The sequence below is a fragment of the Indicator indicator genome, chromosome 1, assembly GCF_027791375.1.
Source record: "Indicator indicator isolate 239-I01 chromosome 1, UM_Iind_1.1, whole genome shotgun sequence".
Taxonomy (NCBI): domain Eukaryota; kingdom Metazoa; phylum Chordata; class Aves; order Piciformes; family Indicatoridae; genus Indicator; species Indicator indicator.
In genome coordinates, this window is record NC_072010.1 from 1,432,111 (window position 1) to 1,454,507 (window position 22,397).

The 22,397-nt window shown below is 48.3% G+C and overlaps 1 protein-coding gene across 1 annotated transcript in view; it reads left to right on the forward strand.

Annotated features, from left to right (window-relative positions):
- Positions 1-1,644: 1,644 nt before the first annotated feature.
- UVRAG (UV radiation resistance associated) overlaps positions 1,645-22,397 on the forward strand; it is a 161,870-nt gene continuing 141,117 nt past the window's right edge. Inside the window, exon 1 of the mRNA XM_054383915.1 lies at positions 1,645-1,725. Coding sequence (XP_054239890.1) covers positions 1,645-1,725 — 81 coding nt within the window. The remainder of the gene's footprint in view (positions 1,726-22,397) is intronic.

The window sequence follows — 22,397 nt, forward strand, 5'->3', positions numbered from 1 at the left end:
GGATGGAGGTGGGTGCTTGCCTGGGGTAGCTTTGTTGGTTATCAGTGTGTGCTGGAAGCAGGGATGGTCTGATATAGAATCCTAGAATCAGTCAGGGTTGGAAGGGACCACAAGGATCAGCCAGTTCCAATCCCCTGCCATGGCCAGGGACACCTCACACTACAGCAGGCTGCCCAGAGCCTCATCCAGCCTGGCTGCAAACACCTCCAGGGATGGGGCCTCAACCACCTCCCTGGACAACCCATTCCAGGCTCTCACCACTCTCATGGGGAAGAACTTCTTCCTCACTTCCAGCTTTATTCCATGGGGCAGCTTGGCACCATCTAGGGTGGGTTGGTTTGGTGTGGGGCATGTTGGTGTGATGTGGGGAAGGAGGGTGTGACGTGGGACAGGCTGGTCTGCTGTGGGGCATGTTCAGTGGCACAGTATATTAGAGGTTGGAAGGGACCTCCAGAGATCATCAGGTCCAACCCCCCTGCCAGAGCAGCATCACCCAGGGGAGTCCACACAGGAATGCATCCAGGTGGGGTTGGAAAGTCTCCAGAGAAGGACACTCCACAACCTCCCTGGGCAGCCTGTTCCAGGGCTCTGTCACCCTCACTATAAAGAAGTTTCTCCTCCTGTTGAGGTGAAATCTTCTATGTTCAAGCTTCAACCTGTTGTTTCTTGTCTTCTTACTGTGCGCCACTGCACATGTTGGTGTGATGTGAGGAAGGAGGAGGTGCTGTGGGGTGGGATGGTGTGACATGAGGCAGGGGGATATGTTGTGGGGAAGGCTGGTTTGCTGAGGGGAAGCCTGGTTTGCTGTGGGGAAGCCTGGTTTGCTGAGGGGCAGGTTGGCCTGGTGTGGGGCATGTTGGCACGACGCGGGGCAGGTGGATGTGTTGTGGTGCAGACTGGTTGCCAAGGTCGGCGTGTCGCTGGACAGGAGGATGCGAAGTGGGGCAGCCCGGCGAGATGTGAGGCAGTCGGCCGTGATGTGAAACAAGCCGGTGAGATGTAAGCCAGGTGGACGTGTTGGGGGGCAGATCGGCTTACAGGCAGGGCGGGCTGGCACGACAAGGGGCCGGCTGCCGTTCCGTGACCCCAGCCCCGGGCGCCTCTCCGCAGGGCGCGGGCCGCCCGCCGTTGCCAGGCCGCTGCCGTTGCCATGGCGGCACCGCCCCCGCCCCGCCCCCGCCCAGCAGAATATTTTCGTCCCACCACGTGATCAAAACAGCTCTCCCTACACACGTGACGGAGCACGAGCGACGTCAATCAAAACTGCTTTTCTCCAATCGTCAGCCGCTCTTTCGGGCGTAGTCCCGCCTTCCGGAAGTCGGCGCTCCAATGGACGCTGGCTCCCGTTCCAACGGTTTGACAGAGAAGGTTTGATTGACATTCTAATTAGCCAATAGTTTCTCAACAGTGCGCTCGGGGTTCCGCCTCGGCGGAACGCTGTCCAATGAGAGGGTCGGACGCCCCCTGTCGCCCGCCTCCCAGCACTGCGGTAATATGGCTCCGTAGCCAGCGACCCGAGCCGGTGTTGCTGCCGCCATTAACCCCTCGGTGCCCGGCGGCAGCGGTGGCGGCGGGGGGCGAGCGGCTCGCAGTGCTCATGCTCGGGCGCTGCAGCCGTTCCCCGGCCGTTGCCCTGCCGTGAGGATGAGCTCGGTCGCTGGCCCCGCCGCCTTACCCCCGGGCTCGGCCACCCGGGCCTTGCATGTGGAGCTGCCCTCGCAGCAGGTACGACGGGCCCCGGGGCGAAAGGGGTGACCTGGAGGCGTCCCTGGCATGGGGTGGGGGGTGCGATGGGTTCTGTACGGGGTGCTCTCGGGGCTGGAGGTATAGGGGGTTGCTCCCTGGTGTGTGGGATGCTCTGAGGTGAAGAAGAGGTGCTCCTGACGTACGGGGTGCCCTGAGGTATGGAGGAGGTACTCCCTGAAGGTGTTGGATGCTCTGACATGAAGGGGTATGCTTCCCTTGGCGGAGGTGTGCCCTGAAGTGTAGAGAGGTTGTCTCTCTGAGGTGAGGGGTGCCCTGAGAGGTGGAGGAGGTTGCTGCTTGGAGGTTGTGAGTGCAGTGAGGTGTGAGGTGCCCTGAGGAGTAGGGAGGCTGCTGCCTGCGATGTGGGGTCTCCTCAGCTGCAAAGAGAATGGTCCCTCAAGGCATGGGGCTGCCTGAGGCAGGGTCCCTGCAGTGATGGGATGAGGGGCCATGAGGCAAGGGGGTTTGAATGCCTACCTCTTGGTGTGGTCGGAAGATGAGCGGGTAAGGTCCCCTTTGCATGGGGCAGGGGTCTATGTGCCTCTTCCGGCAGGACAGGAGAGCCAAGGGATGAAGGGATGGGTTTCCTCTTCCTGAGAGGCTGCTTCTATGCCTGTGGAGGTGGCTGGGTGCAAACAAAGCTGGGAGTTGCAGTATGGATAACACCCAGATAAATTTGCTTATAAGCTTGGGTGAGGTGGGAGCAGCTGGGGGTGCCCCCTCCTTCCCTGCTGGGATGGGGCTGGGGGAGGGGTGTGAGCACAGTTAGAGTCTGTTCTGAAAAGTGGTGAAATGTTCCATCTCCATCACATCCTTCCTTCAGCTTGCTCTGTGTGTTTTCCTGTTTGCTGATAGTTGGCTTTTGGTTTACTGGGCAGCCGTCCCGTTGTTTTAATTTTGGAGAGCGTTAGCAGCAAGGTTAAGTGAGGAAGTGGAGGCTCTGCGTGAGGGTTTAGCAATCCCTATCAAACTCAGTCTGTGCCCTTTCCCTTCATGCATGCAGTGACTTCTATTGCCCAGGAGCTTCAAAAGTAGTGGTGGAGTGGGGGGGGGGGAATCATAATTCCTTAGCAAAAGGCATCCCTTGCTTTAGAAGTACTCCAAGATGTGAGGCTGGGCTCAGAGTTTTGGTTTGTTGCCTTGGTGCGGTCGATGTTATTGAGCAGACTTGAGCTGCGTGTTACCAGCTGTGAAAAGGAACGGTTACTAGAGAAAAATCAATAGGTGCCAACCTGAAATGAAGATCTAACTGCTCCTCAGATAAACGTGGCTTACCAGGCATCCACTTCTGGGCAGCGGGAGGGAGTGGAGATGGCTCTTGGCGCCTGGAGCTGTGCAAATACTTGTTCTAAATGCGGGCCTGCTCTGTGATAGTGAACGTAATAAACATGAGCACTGCTTGGGATGAACTTTACAGGGAGCAGTGGATCCTTCAGGAGATGGACAATGGCCTTTTGCCTGCTGAACTTTTGTGTTTATTCTTTCTTCTGCTTGTGCAAGAACCAAGCAAATAAACGCTGCAGGGAGGAGCTTTAGTTATGAGTCGCTGGGTTTGGTTTGTGAAAGTGAGACCAAAACACAGGCTTTTTTTTTTTTTTTTTTTTTTTTTTCCTAGGAGCAGAAATTTCTGTAGGAGTTTGTAGCAGCAGAAACTGACTCATCAATTATAGGACGTTCCAGTCGAGTAAATATTTAGTTTAAGCTAGTGGGATGTTTGTAGGGGTGCTGAAGAAATGTTGCTGTAAGCGTAAGGCCATGACAAAGTCTGAGGCATTGTTTTGCTGTGTGCTCTGCAAATAGGAGGACCCTGTGCTGAGGCCTCTGTGTCAGGGCTTGCAATCAAATCGAGATGTTCTGATGCTGATAACAGATCATCCTCTTTCGCTGTGTTATCTGAGCTTGGAAGTCTGTCACTGGCTTGCAAGATACCTTGTAGGGGCTAATCACCCTGCGGGTATCTTACTGCAGAGTGATAAAAAAGAAGGGAAAAGTCATTCCAGTCTATTGCAGCGCTTTTGTCATGCAAAAATCTGGCTGGTCTGAGCGTGGTGCTACGCCAGGCAAGAGAATTGTTTGCTACCTGCCAGCACAGAAATCAACTTAGGGATTTGTTCTAGTAGGCAGTTTTCTCTGGAACACCCAGTGCTGCATTTTTTTTTTTGACTGTAAGGATGAGAGGAAGATGGTCTGAGTCATGGCTGTAAATCTCTCTAAAGATCAAGTTCTCAAATAATGAACTTAAAGGGAGTGTTTTTAGTAGCTGCAGTAAGTGAAGTGCTGAAGCTGAGATTTGGGTCTAGTTTAGATTTAATTGTGCCACTGAACTTCACATTGATTAGGAAACAAATCTGCTACTAGACACTTTTTCAGGAGTGAAAAGTCATGTCCAAAACCTTTTTACCAGTAGGACCACACTTGTGTCTGTCAGACTAACCTATTGTAAACTTGTGTGTTGGTGACAGGATGATCTGCCCTACAAGTGCCTTCTGTTAAAAGTTACATTCTACTTTTTAAGTGGGAGAAATGGAGGACATGGCTGTAAAGAAATGCATCTGGTTAAGGATAAAATGCCAATTTGTGTCCCTAAATAGTTGTGCCAGGACATGGGTTTTCTTCTGCTGGAAGTGAGCCTAATAGAACTGAAAATGTGGTGGGAAATAATTCCCCTATAAAAGCAGAGATTCCTCAGCATTTTCTCTTCCTTGTTGCTTAAAGCTAGAAAAGCAGGAGTGGCATCATAGCTTAAATGCTCCAACTTCTCAGTCCTGTCATTTTAAGCAGCTCAAAGCAAGAGGAGAGGTGTGGAGGGGGGAGCCAAACCTTTCAGATTTCTACTAGATGGAATGGGGCTGGAGGAAAAAAAAATGCAGTATTAAGGGAGAGAGCAAGTCACACTGCAGTCAAATGATCTGTTGAATGTTGCTCTGCTAATTGCTGACCAAAACAGATGTTGTGTGTGGTTGTCTAGAGACAGGAAAGCACATCTTTATGGGCTCCAGAAGCAGGGCCTCCAGTGCTTCCAATTTTCTTTCCTGCTGAAATTGATGAGCTTTTACTATCAACTTTAGTGAGAGGGAAGCTTTTAAAAGAACTGTGAGCTAGTGCTTAAAGACCTGCAGGCTTCAATTGGAGCTACATCTACTCTTGTACAAATTTCTCTACTGATGCATGGTTTGTAGGGAGTGAATAAGGAAGAAAAAGATGCCATATTTTCTTCTTTTTTTTTTGTTTTTGTTTTTTTTAGCCAAAATATTTTCAATCAGTCCAGTGGATAAGACATTGAATCAGATCCATGGCCATAGACCAACTCATCCCTCTTGTTGAGATGGTGAACCAGAGCATGAATAAACTGGTGGAGCAGAGGAACACCTCTCAAATAATGGTGACCAGCAAGTTGATGGAGGGGATTCTGCCTCTCTGCTCTGCTCTGCTGAGACCCCACCTGCAGTACTGGGTCCAGCTCTGGGGCCCCCAGCCTGAGAAAGATGTGGACTTGTTGGAGTGGTTCCAGAGGAGGCCACAAAAACAATGTGAGGGCTGGAAGCCTTCTGCTGTAAGGACAGGCTGAAGAGAGTTGTTTGTTTTGTTTTTTTTTTTCCACCTGGAGAAGAGAAGGCTCCAGAGAGAGACCTTAGAGCAGCCTTTCAGTACTTAAAGGGGGCTTACAGGAAAGATGAAGTTGAACACTTTAGCAGGGCCTGTAGTGACAGGGCAAGGAGTCGTGGTTTTAAAGAGGAGAGGTGAGACCAGATAGAGGGAAGAGGTGCCCAGAGCGGTGGTAGATGCCCCATCCCTGTAAACATTCCTGGTCAGGTTGGAAGAGGCTCTGATCCACCTGAGCTAGTTGAACATGTCCCTGCTTACTGCAGTGGGGTTGGTCTAGTTGGTGTTTCAAGGTCCCTTCCAACCCCAAACATTCTAGAACCATTTTAGAAAATGATAAAAATGTTCCCTCCTACTGTATTGTGATAAAGATGGAGATAGAAGAAAAGGAAACAAGACCCAGTGGAGATTCCAGCATAGCAGATGAGTACTAAGTTGTAGGTGTAACAGCTTAGCACTGCTGTGACTTGGCTGATGGTAAAGTATTTGCAGCACTTGTTCCCTACTGGTTTGACTGTGCACCAACTGCAGGGAAAATGCTCCTCAGCTGGTTGCATCTCTACTTACCAGTCCTTGCCAGGTGTACTGTAAAAAGTTTGATCTCATGCTGTTGATTCCTGCTGGCTTGGTTGATGGATGATCTGTTGCAAGAGGCTCTCTTCTGAAGGCCATCTATGGCTTACTTCCAAATTACAGGGGGAAAAACAATGTGGTGTTTAGTCTGTACATGAGGCAGGCCTGTAATGAGGCCACAGATCAGCTCCATCTAGGTCTGCTTTTTTCCCAGGAAGTTGATCAACTATTGAACTCCAATCATTGATACTTGGGTTCAAACTAGAACATAGAAGACTTCACCTCAACATGAGGAGAAACTTCTTTCCAGTGAGGGTGACGGAGCACTGGAACAGGCTCCACAGGGGGGTTGTGGAGTCTCCTTCTCTGGAGACTTTCCAAACCCACCTGGATGCATTCCTGTGTGGACTCCCCTGGGTGATGCTGCTCTGGCAGGGGGGTTGGACCTGATGATCTCTGGAGGTCCCTTCCAACCTCAGATATACTGTGAGACTTTGATGTAAGCAATTCTCTGCTCCCTGGAGCTTGCTTGGGTAGTGGGGGGATAAAATAAAACGTTTTTATGGATACTAAGGCATGCAGGAGGAGCTGCAACATGGAGCTGGGTCCTTTCCATCACAAGTTTTAGTTCCAGTGTTGGTCAACCATGTTTCTGTGGTGCTGTCCTCAGTGGGTTTCCAAGGTGAAAATCAAAGCCTTTGATATATTGCTTGGGAGGGAGTTGGATGTTCTCTAGTAAAAATGAATGTGGTGGTAAGAAGGGAAGGGGTAAACTGTGCCACTCTGCACAGCTGTGAATACTGTTGGACCACAGTCCAGGTGACCCAATATTTTTCTCTTTTGCTTCATCTCCTGCCAGATGGTGAAAGTTTCTGTGGGAAGGAACAGCAATGAGCTTTCAGCCACAGACATCACAAGTAGGTGTTCAGGACAGAACAGTCGGTGGAACTTTCCAAGTTTTCAGCTTTTCAGCTTCTCTGCAGCCTCTGTTCACTTTCAGACTGGGATTCATTAAAAACCAGTTGGAGTTTGGTAGAGTTTTAGGAGCCCAAGAGCAGAACTTAGCAAACACAACTCCTGGGGCTTCCGTATGAGCTTAAATCTGGGAGCAGAGATTTGAGGTAAGGACAAGGGACCTGGAAGGATTCCATGATGAGCCATGTGAGGTTTCTGTGCACTGATCTTCAGCAAACTGCAGAGCATCACCTTTGTTTATACTCAGCAATGATGCAAGCTTGTCAGACTAGATTCATGTTGGTCATATGAAGTGCATGGGGATGTTTCAGGCAGCTGGGTAAGTATCACATGGCCAGGATATCTTTTCTCCCATCCCACCATCACTCAGACAATGGCTTATCCCCATCCTAAACCTGTTGGAGAGGGAAAGGCTCTGGAGTGTGTCCAGAGAGGGGCAATGATGCTGGTGAAGGGCCTGGAGCACAGGGCCTAAGAGGAGCATCTGAAGGAGCTGGGGTTGTTCAGTCTGGAGAAGAGGAGGCTGAGAGGAGACCTCATTGCTCTCTACAACTGTGTGAAGGGAGGTTGGAGCAAGGAGGGAGCAGCTTCTTCTCCTCAGTGTGAAGTGACAGGACCAGAGGAAATGGTTTCAAGCTGTGTCAAGGGAGATTCAGGCTGGATGCTAGGAAATATTTCTTTACAGAGAGGGTCCTCAAACATTGGAACAGGCTGCCCAGGGTGGTGGAGTTGCCATCCCTGGAGGTGTTTAAGCAGCTTGTGGACCTGGCACTTAGGGACATGGTTTAGTGTTGATCCTTCAGTGCTAGTTTGAGGGTTGGACTGGATGATCTTTGAGGTCTCTTCCAGCTGGATGTTTTCTGTGATTCTGTGTGTTTTCAACACTGAAGATCGTAGAATCCTAGAATCAGTCAGGGTGGGAAGGGACCACAAGGCTCAGCCAGTTCCAACCCCCCTGCCATGGCCAGGGACACCTCACACTACAGCAGGCTGGCCAGAGCCTCATCCAGCCTGGCTGCAAACACCTCCAGGGATGGAGCCTCAACCACCTCCCTGCACAACCCATTCCAGGCTCTCACCACTCTTATGAAGAACTTCCTCTTCATGTCCAGCCTGTATCTCCCCACCTCCAGCTTTATTCCATTCCCCCCAGTCCTATCACTACCTGATATCCTAAAAACTCCCTCCCCAGCTTTCTTGTAGCCCCCTTCAGATATTGAAAAGCCACAAGAAGGTCACCTCAGAGCCTTCTCTTCTCCAGACTGAACAGCCCCAACTCTTTCAGTCTCTCCTCATAGGAGAGGTGCTCCAGCCCTCTGCTCATCCTGATGATGGTAAGATGAAGATCTTATTCAGGAACTGAGAACCTTCTTCCAGCCAAACAAAGTTCTGAAATGGCAGGAAGAAAATCCCCCAAAAATCTACTTTGGACATGAAAGGAACAGGGACATTTTCAACTTAGACCAGGTTCCTCAGTGCCCCATCCAGCCTGACCTTGAACAAGTGTCTAGATGCAGAAGGTGGTATTTCAAGCAGAGGTACTGAAAGATTACTCAAAACCTTTGAATGTCCTTGGTATGGACCCTGGAAAATGTCTTTTTCAGGTTTCCACTCTTATTCTGTGATTCTTCCTATAAAGAAATGAGAATTTGATTGCAAGATCTATAAATATTTCACTAATGACCTGGAAGTGATCCACTCTGTAAAATTTCTTGTGCAAGAAATTGTTCCATCAAGCTACAGCTCAAGAAATGCTACGTTCTAAACAATTAATAATTTTGCAGCTTTTGGGATTTAAGTCACTGCAGGAGCTTAACAGAAATGCTTCAGAAACTTGTGTTGCTAGCCTGGTTGAAACCAGGGTGCAGAGGAATGAAAGTCCTGAGTGAAGTGAATTTTAAAGCAAAAAATGTTTTGTTTGGTGTGGGTTTTTTTGTTGCCTTTTTTTTTTTTTCTGAAAGTACTTCTGGAAAGAACTTTCCAGGATTATAAAGGAAGTTTTTCTAGATTGAAGGTATTTTTGGATTCCAATAATAAAGAAAACCAGATTTTCAGCAGTCAGAAGTGACAATCCAGTACATTTGGTATATCATAGAATTGTTCAGGTTGTAAAGATTATCAACTCCCAACTATTAACCTAACACTGCCAAGCATACCACTAAGCCATGTCCCTAAGCACCACTTCTGTATGCTTTTTGAACACTTCCAGGGACAGTGACTCCACCACCTCCCCAGGCAGCCTGCTCCAGGGCTTAACCACTCTTTGAGTGAAGAAATTTTTCCTAATACCTAACTGAAACCTCCACTGGTGCACCTTGATGCCGTTTCCTTTTCTCCTGGTCCTTGTTTCCTGGAAGAAGAGACTGACCTTCACCTTGCCACAACCTCCTTTTAGAGAGTTGTAGAGAGTGAGAAGGTCACCCTTCAGCCTCCTGTTCTCCTGAAGAAACACCCCCAGTTCCCTCAGCAGCTCCTCATGATTTGTGCTCTAGACCCTTCATCAGGTTTGTTATCCTCCTTTGGACACTCTCCAGCCCCTCAATGTCCTTCTTAGAATCATTTTGGTTGGAAAATACCTCTAAGATCACCAGCCTAACACCACCATGACCATTAAATCATGTCTACGCATGTTTTTTGGACTCCTCTAGGGAGGGTGACTCCAACAGCTCCCTGAGTAGCCTTCTTGGAGTGAGGGGCCCAAAACAATCCAGTTATTTGAGGTGCAGTCTCAGTAGTGTCAGGTACAGGAGCTTGATCCCCTAGCCCTAGGATGCTTTGATACTTGAAGTGAGCAAAGTGAGTGGAGATAAGGAACGTGAGAAGACTCTGAGTGAATCAGAACAAGGATAAAACTTCAGTTACTTTTTTTAAAGGTGCAAATCACTCATAGTTTGTGGAATGTGGCTGAAATGGGAGATTCAAAGTGTGCTGGCAGATGACTTTGGGAGGTCCTGTATGTGAGAGAAGCAGAGAAAGCCTTTCCATGAGCTCAGGGCTGCACCTGAAGTAGTTTTCCAACTAGAAGAGTGTGAAAAGAGCATCCTTTACAATACTTTTATATTGTTATAAATTCCACTGACTAATATGAAAACAAAAGACTGACTCTTAAATATTTCACTTCCTCTTTCCTACTAAATATGCCAGGGGAAATCAGAACAGCGGTTGGAAAGTGTCAGATTTGAATATTGCTTTCACTTCTCCTTGGCTTTAAATGCTAAGTAGAGAGGGAAGTGCTGCTGCAGTAAACCAACACTATGGGAGTATGGACCTGGTGCTCTTACACAGAGTCCTGGCAAGGTGTGGTTTGGAAGGGGCCTCTGGAGATTGTGAAGTTGAACAAGGCTGAGTGCAAGGTCCTGCACCTAGGTTGGGGCAATCCCAAGGACAAATAGAGGCTGGGCAGAGAATGGCTCAAGAGTAGTCTGTGGGAGAAGGACTTGAGGTTATCAGCTGATGAAAAACTGAACATGAGCCAGCAATGGTCACTGGCAGCCCAGAAAGCAACCATGTGCTGGGCTGCATCCAAGGCAGTGAGAGCAGCAGGACAGGGAGGGGATTCTGCCCCTCTGCTCTGCTCTGGTGAGACCCCACGTGGAGCACTGTGTCCAGTTCTGGTGTGCCCAGCACAAAAGGGACATGGGACTGCTGCAGTGGGTCCAGAGGAGGCCATGAAGATGATCTGGGGGCTGCAGCACCTCCCCCTATGGGTACAGACTGCAAGAGCTGGGACTGTTCAGCCTGGAGAAGAGAAGGCTCTGGGAGACACTGTAGAGCAGCCTTCCAGTACCTGAAGGGAGCCTGCAAGAAAGCTGGGAAAGGACTTTTTGCAAGGGCTTGTAGTGACAAGGGGCAATGGATTGAAGCTGGAAGAGGGGAGATTGAGATTGGAGATTAGGAAGAGGTTGCCCAGGGAGGTTGTGGATGGAAGTATCCAAGGTCAGGTCGGATGAGGCCTTGAGCAATCTGGTCTAATGACAGGTGTCCCCTGGCATGGGGGATGAAATTAGATGATCTTTAAGGTCCCTTCCAACCCAACCCATTCTATGATTTTGGGCAGGGTTGGGAAGTGTTTTTAATTGAGTGAAGGAATGGTCTTGGTGGTTGGAAACTGAAGACTCATTCCTCATTTATGAAGAGAGGCTTAATGGTTTGCCCTTGGCTTGTCATCCAGCAGCATGGTGATCATTAATATGCTTCACATTATTAATCAGCATGTCCTGTTTGCATGTAGAACCTGATGCATACATAAAATCATGTGTTTCTTTAAGGTCAGAAGTGCCTTTGCATTGATTTTATTCGTGCTGGATTCCATAAGTCCCTTGATTACTGTTTGGGTCATTCCTTCTGAGCATCATTTTGTTTTTCATTGCTTATTTGTTACTCCCAGGTCATTTCCATTGCTAATATGGACTAATGCTCTTTTGCCCCAGGTGATGTTAAGAGGCTTAAGGGACTTCTATAAATTCCTACAGTATGTTATTAATGAGGTGAGACTTGCACCCTCATGGTTTCTTTGCTACCCTGTGCATAGTTCTGGGGTGCTTCAAGTGTGGCAAGTGGGTCGAGGGAGGTTCTCCTCCCCATCTACTCTGCCTTGATGAGGCTATGTCTGAAATACTGTGTCCAGTTTTGGGCAAACCTGTTCAAGGACAGAGACTTACTGGAGAGGGTACAGAAAAGGACTACAAAGATGCTGAGGGTACTGGAACATCATAGAATCAAGAAGGTTGGAAGAGACCTCAAAGATCATCAAGTCCAACCTGTCCAACATGAGGAGCAGCTTCTTTAAGGGTGACAAAGCACTGTCCCAATCTGCCCAGAGAGGTGGTGGAGTGTCCCATTTGTGGAGACATTCAGAACCCACCTGGACCTGTTCTTGTGTGACCTTTCTTTAGGTGAACCTGCCTTGGTGGGGGGGTTTGCACTCGATAGTCTCCAGAGGTCCCTTCCAACCCCTGCCCGTCTGTGATTCTGTTATTCTTGTGTCGTGTCTTTCATCTTGCAAGTGAATAAATATTTACTTAGACAAACTCAGAGGGGAAACATCAATAAAGCAAGCTGTATTTGTAAGTGCTGCTTCTTAAAGGTCTTTGGTTAAAAGTGGGGTAATTGTATCTAGTGTCCTTAAACACCCAGCAAGAGGAGCTTTGCCTGGCCAGTGGTCAGTGCTTGTAAGATTTTCTTAACCCCAGTCGAGAGCAATTTTATTTAGGGTCTGCTGACAATTTTTATTCCTCGGATCTGTGCTTTTTGCCAGCTTGCTTGGTCTGTGGCTCTTGATGTTGTATTGACCATAACCAAACACAGCTGTTGAAACAGTACTCCAAGAGAGAACTTCATTTGCTTAAGTCATGGGCTTGTGAGTTTGCTTTTGAACCCTTCCTGCTAATGTTACATTTGAGTACATTCTGTGTTTAGACTCTTGTTTTGTCACAAAGAATCACAGCATGGTGGGTGTTGGAAGGGCACTTCCAGAGATCATCTAGCCCAACCCCCTGCTAAAGCAGGGTCACCTAGAGCTGGTTGCCCAGGTTCATGACCAGTTGAGTTGGGAATCTCTCCAGAGATGGAGACTCCACAACCTCTCTGGGCATCCTGCTCCAGGTCTCTGACACCCTCACAGGAAAAACATTTTTCATCTTGTTCAGATGGAACCTCCTGGGTTCCAGTTTGTACCCATTGCCCCTTGTCTTGTCACTGGGCATCGCTGAAAAGAGCCTGGCCCCATCCTCTTGCCCTCTGGTTGTCTTATTGACTCTGAGCTCTGGCTGGAAGGAGAACATTTCTTGCTTCTGGTGAGCAGTTACCAGCAGTTTACTTCCTTGCTCTGAGGCAGAACCTGAGCTCTGAGTTGCTTCTCAGGGTAAATCAAGCTAGGTGAGGAAGAAGTTTGCTGGGTGAGCAAGTATGAGAGGGTGCAAAGAAGGATAGACTGAAGGACTTGGCTACCTTTAAGAGCTGTGTGTTGTGTTTTTTTTTTTTTTTTTCCCAGGTACTACCTAATGAGCTATCTTAATTATTTTCTGATACTAGTGTTGCTATTTTAATTAGCACTGAAGGAGCAGTCTGATGTATTTTGCCAGATATAGCACTGACTTCTCTTGTTGCAGTCTCTAACTGTGGGTTGAGCTAATGAAGGGCTGTTTTACAGTTATAGAGTGGTTTGGGTTGGAAAGGGCCTCAAGATCATTTAGTTCTAACTCCCCTGCCATGATCAGGGTTACCTTCTATGAGATCAGGTTAGTCAAATCCCCTACCCCCTGTTAAACACTTGCAGGAACAGGGTATCTGCACCTTCTCTGGGCAACCTGGGCCTGTCTCTTACCACCCTGACAGTAAAAAGTTTCTTTATATGTACCCATTCCCAGTTTAAAGCCATCCCCCCATGTCCTATCACTGCATGCCCTTGTAAAAGCCTCTCCCCAGCCTTTTCATAGACCTCCCTTACTGAAAGGCCACAGGAAGGTCTTCCTGAAGCCTTTTCTTCTCCAGACTGAACAACCCCAGCTCTCTCAGGCTGTCCTCATAGGGGAGGAATACTTTGTGTTCAAGCATCTGGAGTATGATGATACTTCTGCAGAGGCCATGTCCATGGCCAGCCTGATGTAGTGTGAGGTGTCCCTGCCCATGGCAGGAGGGTTGGAACTGGATGATCCTTGTGGTCCTTTCCAACCCTGACTGATTCTAGGATTCTAATACAGAGATGTTCTTTTTCTTCCTCTTTCACTTTCTCCCTATGTGAGTCAGGGAGACTCAATACCTTTTGGACATCTTCCATGTGCTGACTTTTATTGTTGAAAGTTTGAGTGTGGTACAGAAGTAGGAGATGTTTTGGTGGACTATGGATGATTAGAAACCAGTTGCCCTTCTTTGGACTTGATTCAGCATCTCAACGTCCTTCTTGTAGTGAGGAACCCAAAACTGGACCCAGTATTTGAGCTGTGGTTTCACTGGTGCAGTGTACAGTGGAACAATCACTTTTCTCATCTTGCTGGCCTGAATAGTGCTGAGCCAAGCCAGGATGCTGTTGACCTTCTTGGCCACCTGGTCACATGCTGGCTCTTCTTGAGGTGCCTGTGGACCAACACCCCCAGGTCCTTTTTAGCCAGGCAGCCTTCTGACCACTTTTCCCCAATCCTAAAGCATTTCATAGGGTAGTTGTGATGCAGGTGATGGTCTCTGCCCTTGATCTTGTTGAACCTCATCCAGCTGGTCTTGGCCCATCAATCCAGCCTGTCCAGATCCTTCTGTAGAGCCTTAATGTGTCCAAGTGAAAGCTCTCTAGGTATTTTCTGTCTGAAGTGAACCATTCCAAAGCCTTTTAGATGCCCATAAGTGTAAAGGAAGGGACTTAAGCATCTGTGAAGTAAAATCCCCAGTTGTGTGTCTGTGAAAACTTAGAGTTCACGTTGATGAAAGTAGTTTTGACTTCTCTTGTGGTCCTTTAGTGTGGGTAAATCACAGTGCACAGATCCAGTGTCTCTCATTCCTTGCATCCAATCTTTAGGAAAGTGAGGGAAGAAAGTGGTTTATGTTTGTAGTGCATCCTCACAGGAAGTAAAGCAGTTGGGTTCCTACCCCACATCTTTGAACTGGTGTTAGCCTCAGGCATAACTTTTTTGAAGTCTGTTGCCAGAAAGGAGCTAAATCTTAAAGGGAAATGAGTTAGTGAGCTGCTCCTGAACCCCAACCACTTGAGATTAGGAAATTGAGATATGAAGGGATGCAACTATAAGGAGATTCACAGGAGGTTCATTGATTTCATGGTTGTGTAGCTTTGAGGGCTTTGCTGTCTTCCGTGTGTGCTGAAAAGGGCATTAAAATAGAATTCCAAAAATTCCTTGTGGTGTGTCCTACAAAACTGCAAATCAAATGCTTCTCCTTTGCTTCTGAAGTAGATCTGAAGTCACATGTGACACTCTTGACTCTGAGCTGTCAAAAACTGAGCTGTGGAAAGCTGTTTAATGACAACAATTCTGAGTGCAAGGGTGTGAGGAGTTGGAGTGCAAGGGTTTTCTTGGCCTTACTGTGGTTTTAAGTAACAACACAGCTCAATAGTGTCTGAACTCCTTTCCTGTAAGGATGGCAGAGCACTGGAACAGGCTGCCTGAAGAGCAGTGTCTCCTCTGGAGAGATACAGAACTCCCCTGGACACAGTCCTGGGCAGCTGCCCAGATTAGAGCTAGAACAGAATTAAACCTGGACAAGCTGGAGAGGTGGGGCCAGGTGAACCTCATGAAGTGCCCTAGAGCAAGTGCAGGGTTCTGCACCTGGGCTGGAACAATCTTCATTGTCAATACAGACTTGGGGAGGAGGTGATAGAAAGCAGCCCTGTGGAAAAGGACTTGGGTGTGATAATGGATGAGAAACTGGCCAGGAGCAGGCAGGGTGAGCTTGCAGCACAGAGGGCAAATCACATCCTGGGCTGCATCCAAAGCAGTGTTGGCAGCAGAGCCAGAGAGGGTGATTCTGCCACTTGGCTCTGCTTTGCTGAGTCCTCACCTGGAGTGCTGTGTGCAGCTCTGGAGCCCTCAGCACAGGAAGGACATGGAGCTGATGGAGAGGCTCCAGAGGAAGGTCATGAAAATGATCAGGGGGCTGGAGCAGCTCTGCTGTGAGGCCAGGCTGAGGGAGCTGGGGGTGTGCAGCCTGGAGGTCTGCGGGGAGACCTAATAGGAACCTTCCAGTACCTGAAGGGGACTACAAGAAGGATGGAGAGAGACTGTAAAGGCCTGCAGTGACAGGACAAGGGGCAGTGGCTTCAAACTAGAGAACTGCAGATTTAGATTGGATATCAGGAAGAAGCTCTTGACTATGAGGGTGGTGGAACACTGAAGCAGGTTGCTCAGGGAGGTGGTTGAGGCTCTTTCCCTGGAGATATTCAAGGTAAGACTTGATGAGGCCCTGGGCAGCCTGATCTAGTTGAGGATGTCCCTGCTGACTGCAGGGAGGTTGGACTGGATGACCTTTGGAGGTCTCTTCCAGCCTGGACCATTCTATGATTCTAATTCTGTTCAGTGATTTTAATTTTCAGCTCTGTCTCTTCTACATAACTGTACTTTAAGAAGCATACAAGCAATCGAGCCCCACGTTGGGTGCCAAAAATAAAAATGTGTCAGTGTGAGCTGAAATCCCCCCCCCGACAATAACCAGGCTAGCCCAGCCTGGAAGCAAATGAAAGCTGTATTTACAAGCAGAATCTACAATCTAGGATGAAATGCAATGAATATGTACAAATATACAAAATTCACAACATTCACAAATATATACAATCAACAGAAAAGCACAACCAAGCTCCCTTTGCTTCCCCCCAACGGGGACCCTCCCAAACGGGCCTCTCTCTCCCAGGAGCTTCCCCCCCAGACCCCCCTGGACAGAGAAGCAGAGTTAGTTAAGCAGAAAGTTGTTAACTTAGCTGCCAAGGTCAGTGTGTTATCTTCAGCCAGAAGAGAAGAAGAAACAGCAGCCAGACAGCCCAGCAACTGCCCCCACTGCCGAACGCAGAATGTGCAGAATGCCTACTTTGTTTTGGGTAATAGTTCTTAAACATTTCTATCCATCCAATGGAAGTGTTTAGAACAAGCAATATTTTGCTTTCTTACACCCAATAGTGACTTATTTCCACTCTTTCACTTTCTCTGTTCTGAACTTTGCAAGGAAAAATTAAAAAGGCAGTTTCAAACCATCACACTTACGATGTATTTTGTAGACAGTGTCTGCTTCTAGAAGTCGTGGCACTCGATGTTTATAGTTACTGTCAAGAGTTGGTGTGCAGACCATGGTCACTGCTAAATCTTGTGTGCTGCCTTGGGGTGCAGTAAGAAAGAAGTAAGTGGAACCTGTGTGAAGAAGCAGACAGGACATTTGACCCTAAACTGGCCAACAAGGGTTTGCATGCTGTGGATGTCAGATTCAGTATAAAGCTCAGGGATCCCAAGAGCCAGGCTGCTTCTTCAATGCACAGTATCTTAGAGTCATAAAATCACAGAACTGTTTCAGCTGGGAAAGAGCTATGATTGAGTCCAACTGCCAGCCCAGCACCAGCATGACCATGTGCTAAAATGCCATGTCTACAAGTTTGAACACCTATAGAGATGGTGACCCCACCACCTCCCAGGGCAGCCTGTTCCAATGCTTCTTTCAGGAAAGAATTTTTTCCTCATATCCAATATAAGCCTTCCCTGGCACAACTTGAGGCCACTTCTTTTTGTCCTATCAGTTGTTACTTGGGAGAAGAGATCAACCCCCACCTCGCTATGACCTCCTTTCAGGTAGCTGCAGAGAGTGAGAAGATCTCCTCTTAGCCTCCTGTTCTGCAGAGTGAATATGATGCTAGAATTGTTAGGGTTGGAAGGGGCCTCAAGGATCATCCAGTTCCAGCCCCCCTGCCATAGGCAGGGGCACCTTACACTAGATCAGATTGCCCAGAGCCACATCCAGCCTGGCCTTAAAAACTTCCAGGGATGAGGCTTCTACCACCTCCCTGGGCAACCTGTGACCTTGCATATAATAATCCCAGACTAGGTGACCTTTGGAGGTCCCTTCCAACCCAACCCACTCTATGATTCTATGTTATTTTGAGAAAGGGGAAATAAACCCAAACCTAAACCACCCCAAACCAACCTGTCTGCTGTGAACTGCAAAACACAGAGCTTTTTTTTTTTCTTTTTCCTTCTGTGACTGAATTATGACAAATATTCACAGACCCAAATAGTTCACCAGCTCAGTTCTTTTAAAGTTTGAAGCCACTAGATTTACTGTGGTAACCTTTGTGTAGTTGCTAAGTAATCTTTGCACCCTGCTTTAATGCTAAAATAGTTGGAAGGATTTTGCTTAAATTCTTCCAGAGCTACTGTGGGTCATAAAGCGAGCGAGGAACCTCACGTGAAAGGCAGCTGGAAGCAGAACGTGTACCAGCTTGTACAGAGGGCAGAGCTGATCCTGGCCTGAAAAGAATTCATGGAATATTCCCCTTTGAAAGAATTAGGAGGAGGGCAGCAGCTCCTGAGCCAGCAATGTGCCCTAGTGGCCAAGCAGGCCAGTGGTATCCTGGGGTGTATTAGAAGAGGTGTGGTTAGCAGGTCGGGAGAGGTTCTCTTTCCATCTCTGTTCTGCCCTGGTGAGGCTGCATCTGTAATATTGTGTCCAGTTCTGGGCCCCTCAGTTCAAGAAGGGCCTCAGGGAACTGCTTGAAAGAGTCCAGCTCAGAGCCACAAAGATGCTGAAGGCAGTGGAACATCTCCCTGTTGAGGAAAGGCTGAGGGAGCTGAGGGCTCTTTAGCTTATAGAATCATAGAATGGCTCAGGTTGGAAGGGACCTCAGACATCATCTACTCCAACCTCCCCACCATGCCCAGGGGCACCTCTCAATTAGATCTGGCTGCTCAAGGCCTCATCCAACTTGGCCTTGAACACCCACAGGAAGGGGGCATCCACAACCTCCCTGGAAAGTTGTCTGTCAGAAATGGACCTGGGTTTGAATATGAGCCAGCAGTATGCCCTGGTGGCCAAGAAAGCATCCAGCATCCTGGCCTGGATCAGGAATACTGTGGTCAACGGGACCCTGCACTTGGCACTGGTGAGGCTGCACTTCAAATGCTGAGTTCATTTTTGGACTCCTCACTCCAAGAAGGGCATTGAGGTGCTGGAGCATGTTCAGAGAAGGGCAACAGCTGGTGAAGGGTCTGGAGAACAGGGCTGGTGAGGAGCAGCTGAGGGAACTGGGATTGTTCAGTCTAGAGAAAAGGAGGCTGGGGGAGACCTCATTGCTCTCTACAGTGCCCTGAAAGGAGGTTGTAGTAAGGTGGGGGTTGGTCTTTTCTCACATGCAGCATTTGATAGGTCATGAGGAAATAGCCTCAAGTCATTCCAGGGAAGGCTCATGTTGGGTACCAGTGAAAAATTCTTCACAGAAGGATTATCAGACATTGGAACAGGCTGCCCAGAAAGGTTGTAGACTCTCCTTCTCAGGAGACTTTCAAGACCCATCTGGATGTATTCCTGTGTGATCCTGCTTTGGCAGCAGGATTGGACTTGAAGATCTCTGGAGGTCCCTGCCATTTTGTGATTCTATGTAAAAAAAAAAAAAAAAACAAACAAAAACAAAACAGTGCTGAAGAGGGCAGAACATGGTACTGGGAGAGAGAGGGTGAGAAGAGGCAGATGTGGGACAGAAAGAAGACAGACCTCCCTCTTTTCCCAGCAGTGAGACATTAGATCATCTCTGCTGCTCCGTGTGAGGAAGAATAGGCTTAGCTGTTGCTTGTATTAATGACCTGAGCTTCACAATTCATTCTTGGAGCCTGAGCACTAGCTAAGTGTGGTAGATCAGTAGTGAAGACAGAAGCATGGTGTTTGGCTCCATTCTCTTCCAGTCTGGATATATTTACATGATTTTTTTTTTTTTTCCTTGGGTCATCAGATTCTTGTAAGAGAATAATAAAGTGGTTAAGACAGAAGAGGAGTCAGTGCTCTCCGTGCTCATTTTTGCTACCCATTAAGTGACCCTGAACAAATAATTATGGAATTCCATGAATACTTCAGGCTGTTGTAGGTAGTTGCTGTTCTCCTCTGATCCCACAGTTCAGACCTTTTGTTAACAGTAGTGCACTTCTCTGTCTAGTTTTAACTTCCCTTTTCTTCCCTTCCTCCACCCTCACCATCTCTGCTGTGATTTTTGATGGTAGCAGATTGTTAGGCAGCAAAAAGAAGGGCATAGCTGCTTTGTTGGCTTCTTGGTCCAGGGTATGAGTCTTGCTTAGGATGTGAGAGATCCTGGGTTCAAATCCTGTTTTGACCTGGGTGAGCTGGAGGGGGGTCCTGTGTGAAAGTCAGGAGGTTCAACAAGGCCAAGTGCATGGTCCTGTGCCTGGGTCAGGGCAGTCCCCAGTATCAATCCAGGCTGGGGCTTGAGAGCAGCCCTGGGGAGGACTTTGGGGTGCTGGTGGGTGAAAAGCTGGAGATGAGCCAGCACTGAGTGCTGCCAGGCCAGAGCCAGCCCTGTGCTGGGCTGATGCCCAGCAGTGTGGGCAGCAGGGGCAGGGAGGGGATTCTGCCCCTCTGCTGTGCTCTGCTCAGACCCCACCTGCAGTGCTGGGGCAGCTCTGGAGTCCTCAGCACAGGAGGGACATGGACTTGGCAAGGCCAGAGGAGGCCACAACCATGATGGGAAGGTAAGAAGCCCTCTGCTTGAGAGGCCAGGCTGAGACAGTGGGTGTTGTTGAGCCTGGAGGAGAGAAGGCTCCAGGGAGACCTTCTGGTGACCTTCCAGACTGTTTTGCAGGGGCTGTTTTGACAGGACAAGGGGTGCTAGTTTGAAACTAAAAGAGGGAGATTTGGACTGGAGAGAACGAAGTAATCTTTTTATGCAGAGTGGTGAAACACTTGTCCAGGTTGCCCAGAGAGATGGTAGATGCCCTATCCCTGGAACCACCCCATGTCAGGTTGTTTGGGGCTCCAAGCAACCTGCTTGAATTGCAGATGTTCCTGCTGACTGCAGGGGAGTTGAACTAGATAACCTTTAAAGGTTTAGCACAGAATTCCAGCATGGTGGGAGTTGGAAAGGACCTCTGGAGATCATGACTCTTCCAATTCAAACCATTCTGTGGATTCTGGTATCCTAGTGTTGAGGGAACTAAAGCATGATGAGACCAGGCAGTTTCAATCCTTTAAACCTCAGAAGATGTGGTAGACTGTAGAGTTCTGAGGTCATCTGATGAAAGGCAAAGTATGAACAAGGTGGTTGTTTGAAATACTTTTATTCTGTAGCAGTCTGACTTGTTTATGGCCTGAGGTAGATCTGGAGAAGTTCCCAGAAAGTCCTTGAATGGGAAGGCTTGTTACATGAAATGACTGATCATCATCCCTCAGTGGTGGGAGCTGAATGCTGTGCTTAAGGGAGCCAAAAAAGCCTTTTAGCTTTGGGGAGAGGCTGGTCATTGCTGAGCATGGATGGTCTTGCTGCACTCTGCAGCAGCTCTGTCAACAGATTCTCCTGGTGAGTTCCAGGAAGCCAGGTTTGTGTTTCTGCAGGAACGAGAGGTGAAACCTGATGGTATGCTCTGCTTTTCTGCTCTCAGTCTTTGGGGTACCTGTGTGCTTGGAATCTGTGATATCTTTACCTCCAGCAGTGTCTTAAAATCACAGAATCACACAATGGCAGGGGTTGGGAGGGACCTCAGGAGATGGAGTCCAAGCCCCCTGCCAGAGCAGGTTCACCTAAAGAAGGTAACACAGGAATACATCCAGGTGGGTTTGGAATATCTCTCCAGAGATGGAGACTCCACCACCTCTCTGGGCAGCCTGGGAGAATGCTCCATCAGCCTTAAAGAAGTTGTTCCTCATGTTCAGGTGGAACTTCTTATGTTCAAGTTTGTGCTTGTTACCCTTTGCCCTGTGACTGGGCACCACTGAGTAAAGCCTGGTCCCATCTTCCTGGCACCCACCTGTGAAGTATTGCTCAGCATGGATGAGATCTCCCTCAGTCTTCTATTTTCCAGACTAAAAAGCCCCAATTTTCTTAGTCTGTCCTCATCAGAGATGTTCCAGTCCCCCAGGCATCTCTGTAGCATTTCTCTACTGTCCCCAGTAAATCTCTGTCCTTGAACAGGATTACCCAGAACTGGGCACAGTACTCCAGATGTGGCCTCATCAGGGCAGAGTAGAGGGGAAGGAGAACCTCCTTTGACCTGCCTGCTCTTCTTGATGCACCTCAGGATGCCATTGGCCTTCTTGACCACCAGGGCCAAACAGAAGCTGCTACTTGGAATTTCTTCCAGGGGAAAATTCTAGTGTCTCTCTTTTTTCTTGGTTTGTGGTCAAGGTAGAAGGAATCACTCATTTTGTTCATGCAGGACGGTGCAGGATTGCTACACAGCAGCTGCTTTTACCCACTTGCAGGTTAGGCTGGCAATTAAATCAAGTGATAAGAAGCTGTACCATGTAATTTCACTGCTCCATTGACTTCCTTGGGATTTGCAAAGGACATGGGCAATTGTAGCAATCAAAAGGACCTCTTGTATCACAAACCCCATTAGAACGAGCTGCTAAACCTGCTCTGCTGCTCTGAAGAGCAGTGAACCTGACCAGGCTGCCTGCAGGGAGCTCAGGGCTGCTGGAGAAATTAAATCCCCTTTTTAAAGGCCACAGTTCTGCATGTCTGAGCTCACCTAAACCAGTGCTCTGCTGAAAAGTAACTCTTGTTTGGGGTGGGATAGCTCATGAAGGTTCTTGGTACAGCATCTGACATCTTCAGCTCTGTGTTGCTGATAGACTGGTAAGTGTCTGAGGAGGTAGTGGTGAGAATTATCTCTGCTCATCTGCATATTTTGCTTATCTTTTTAATGAGAGGAGATCCTGCCTTATCAGCTAGCAAACAGCTGGTTTGTTTTAAGTTGTGTGAGTCATGAGGCTGCAAAAGCACTGATGTCTTGCAGCCACTTGTACTTTGATTGTGGGTGTTTGGGCTTTTTGGAGTGGCTGTCCTGGTTGGGGGAAATCCC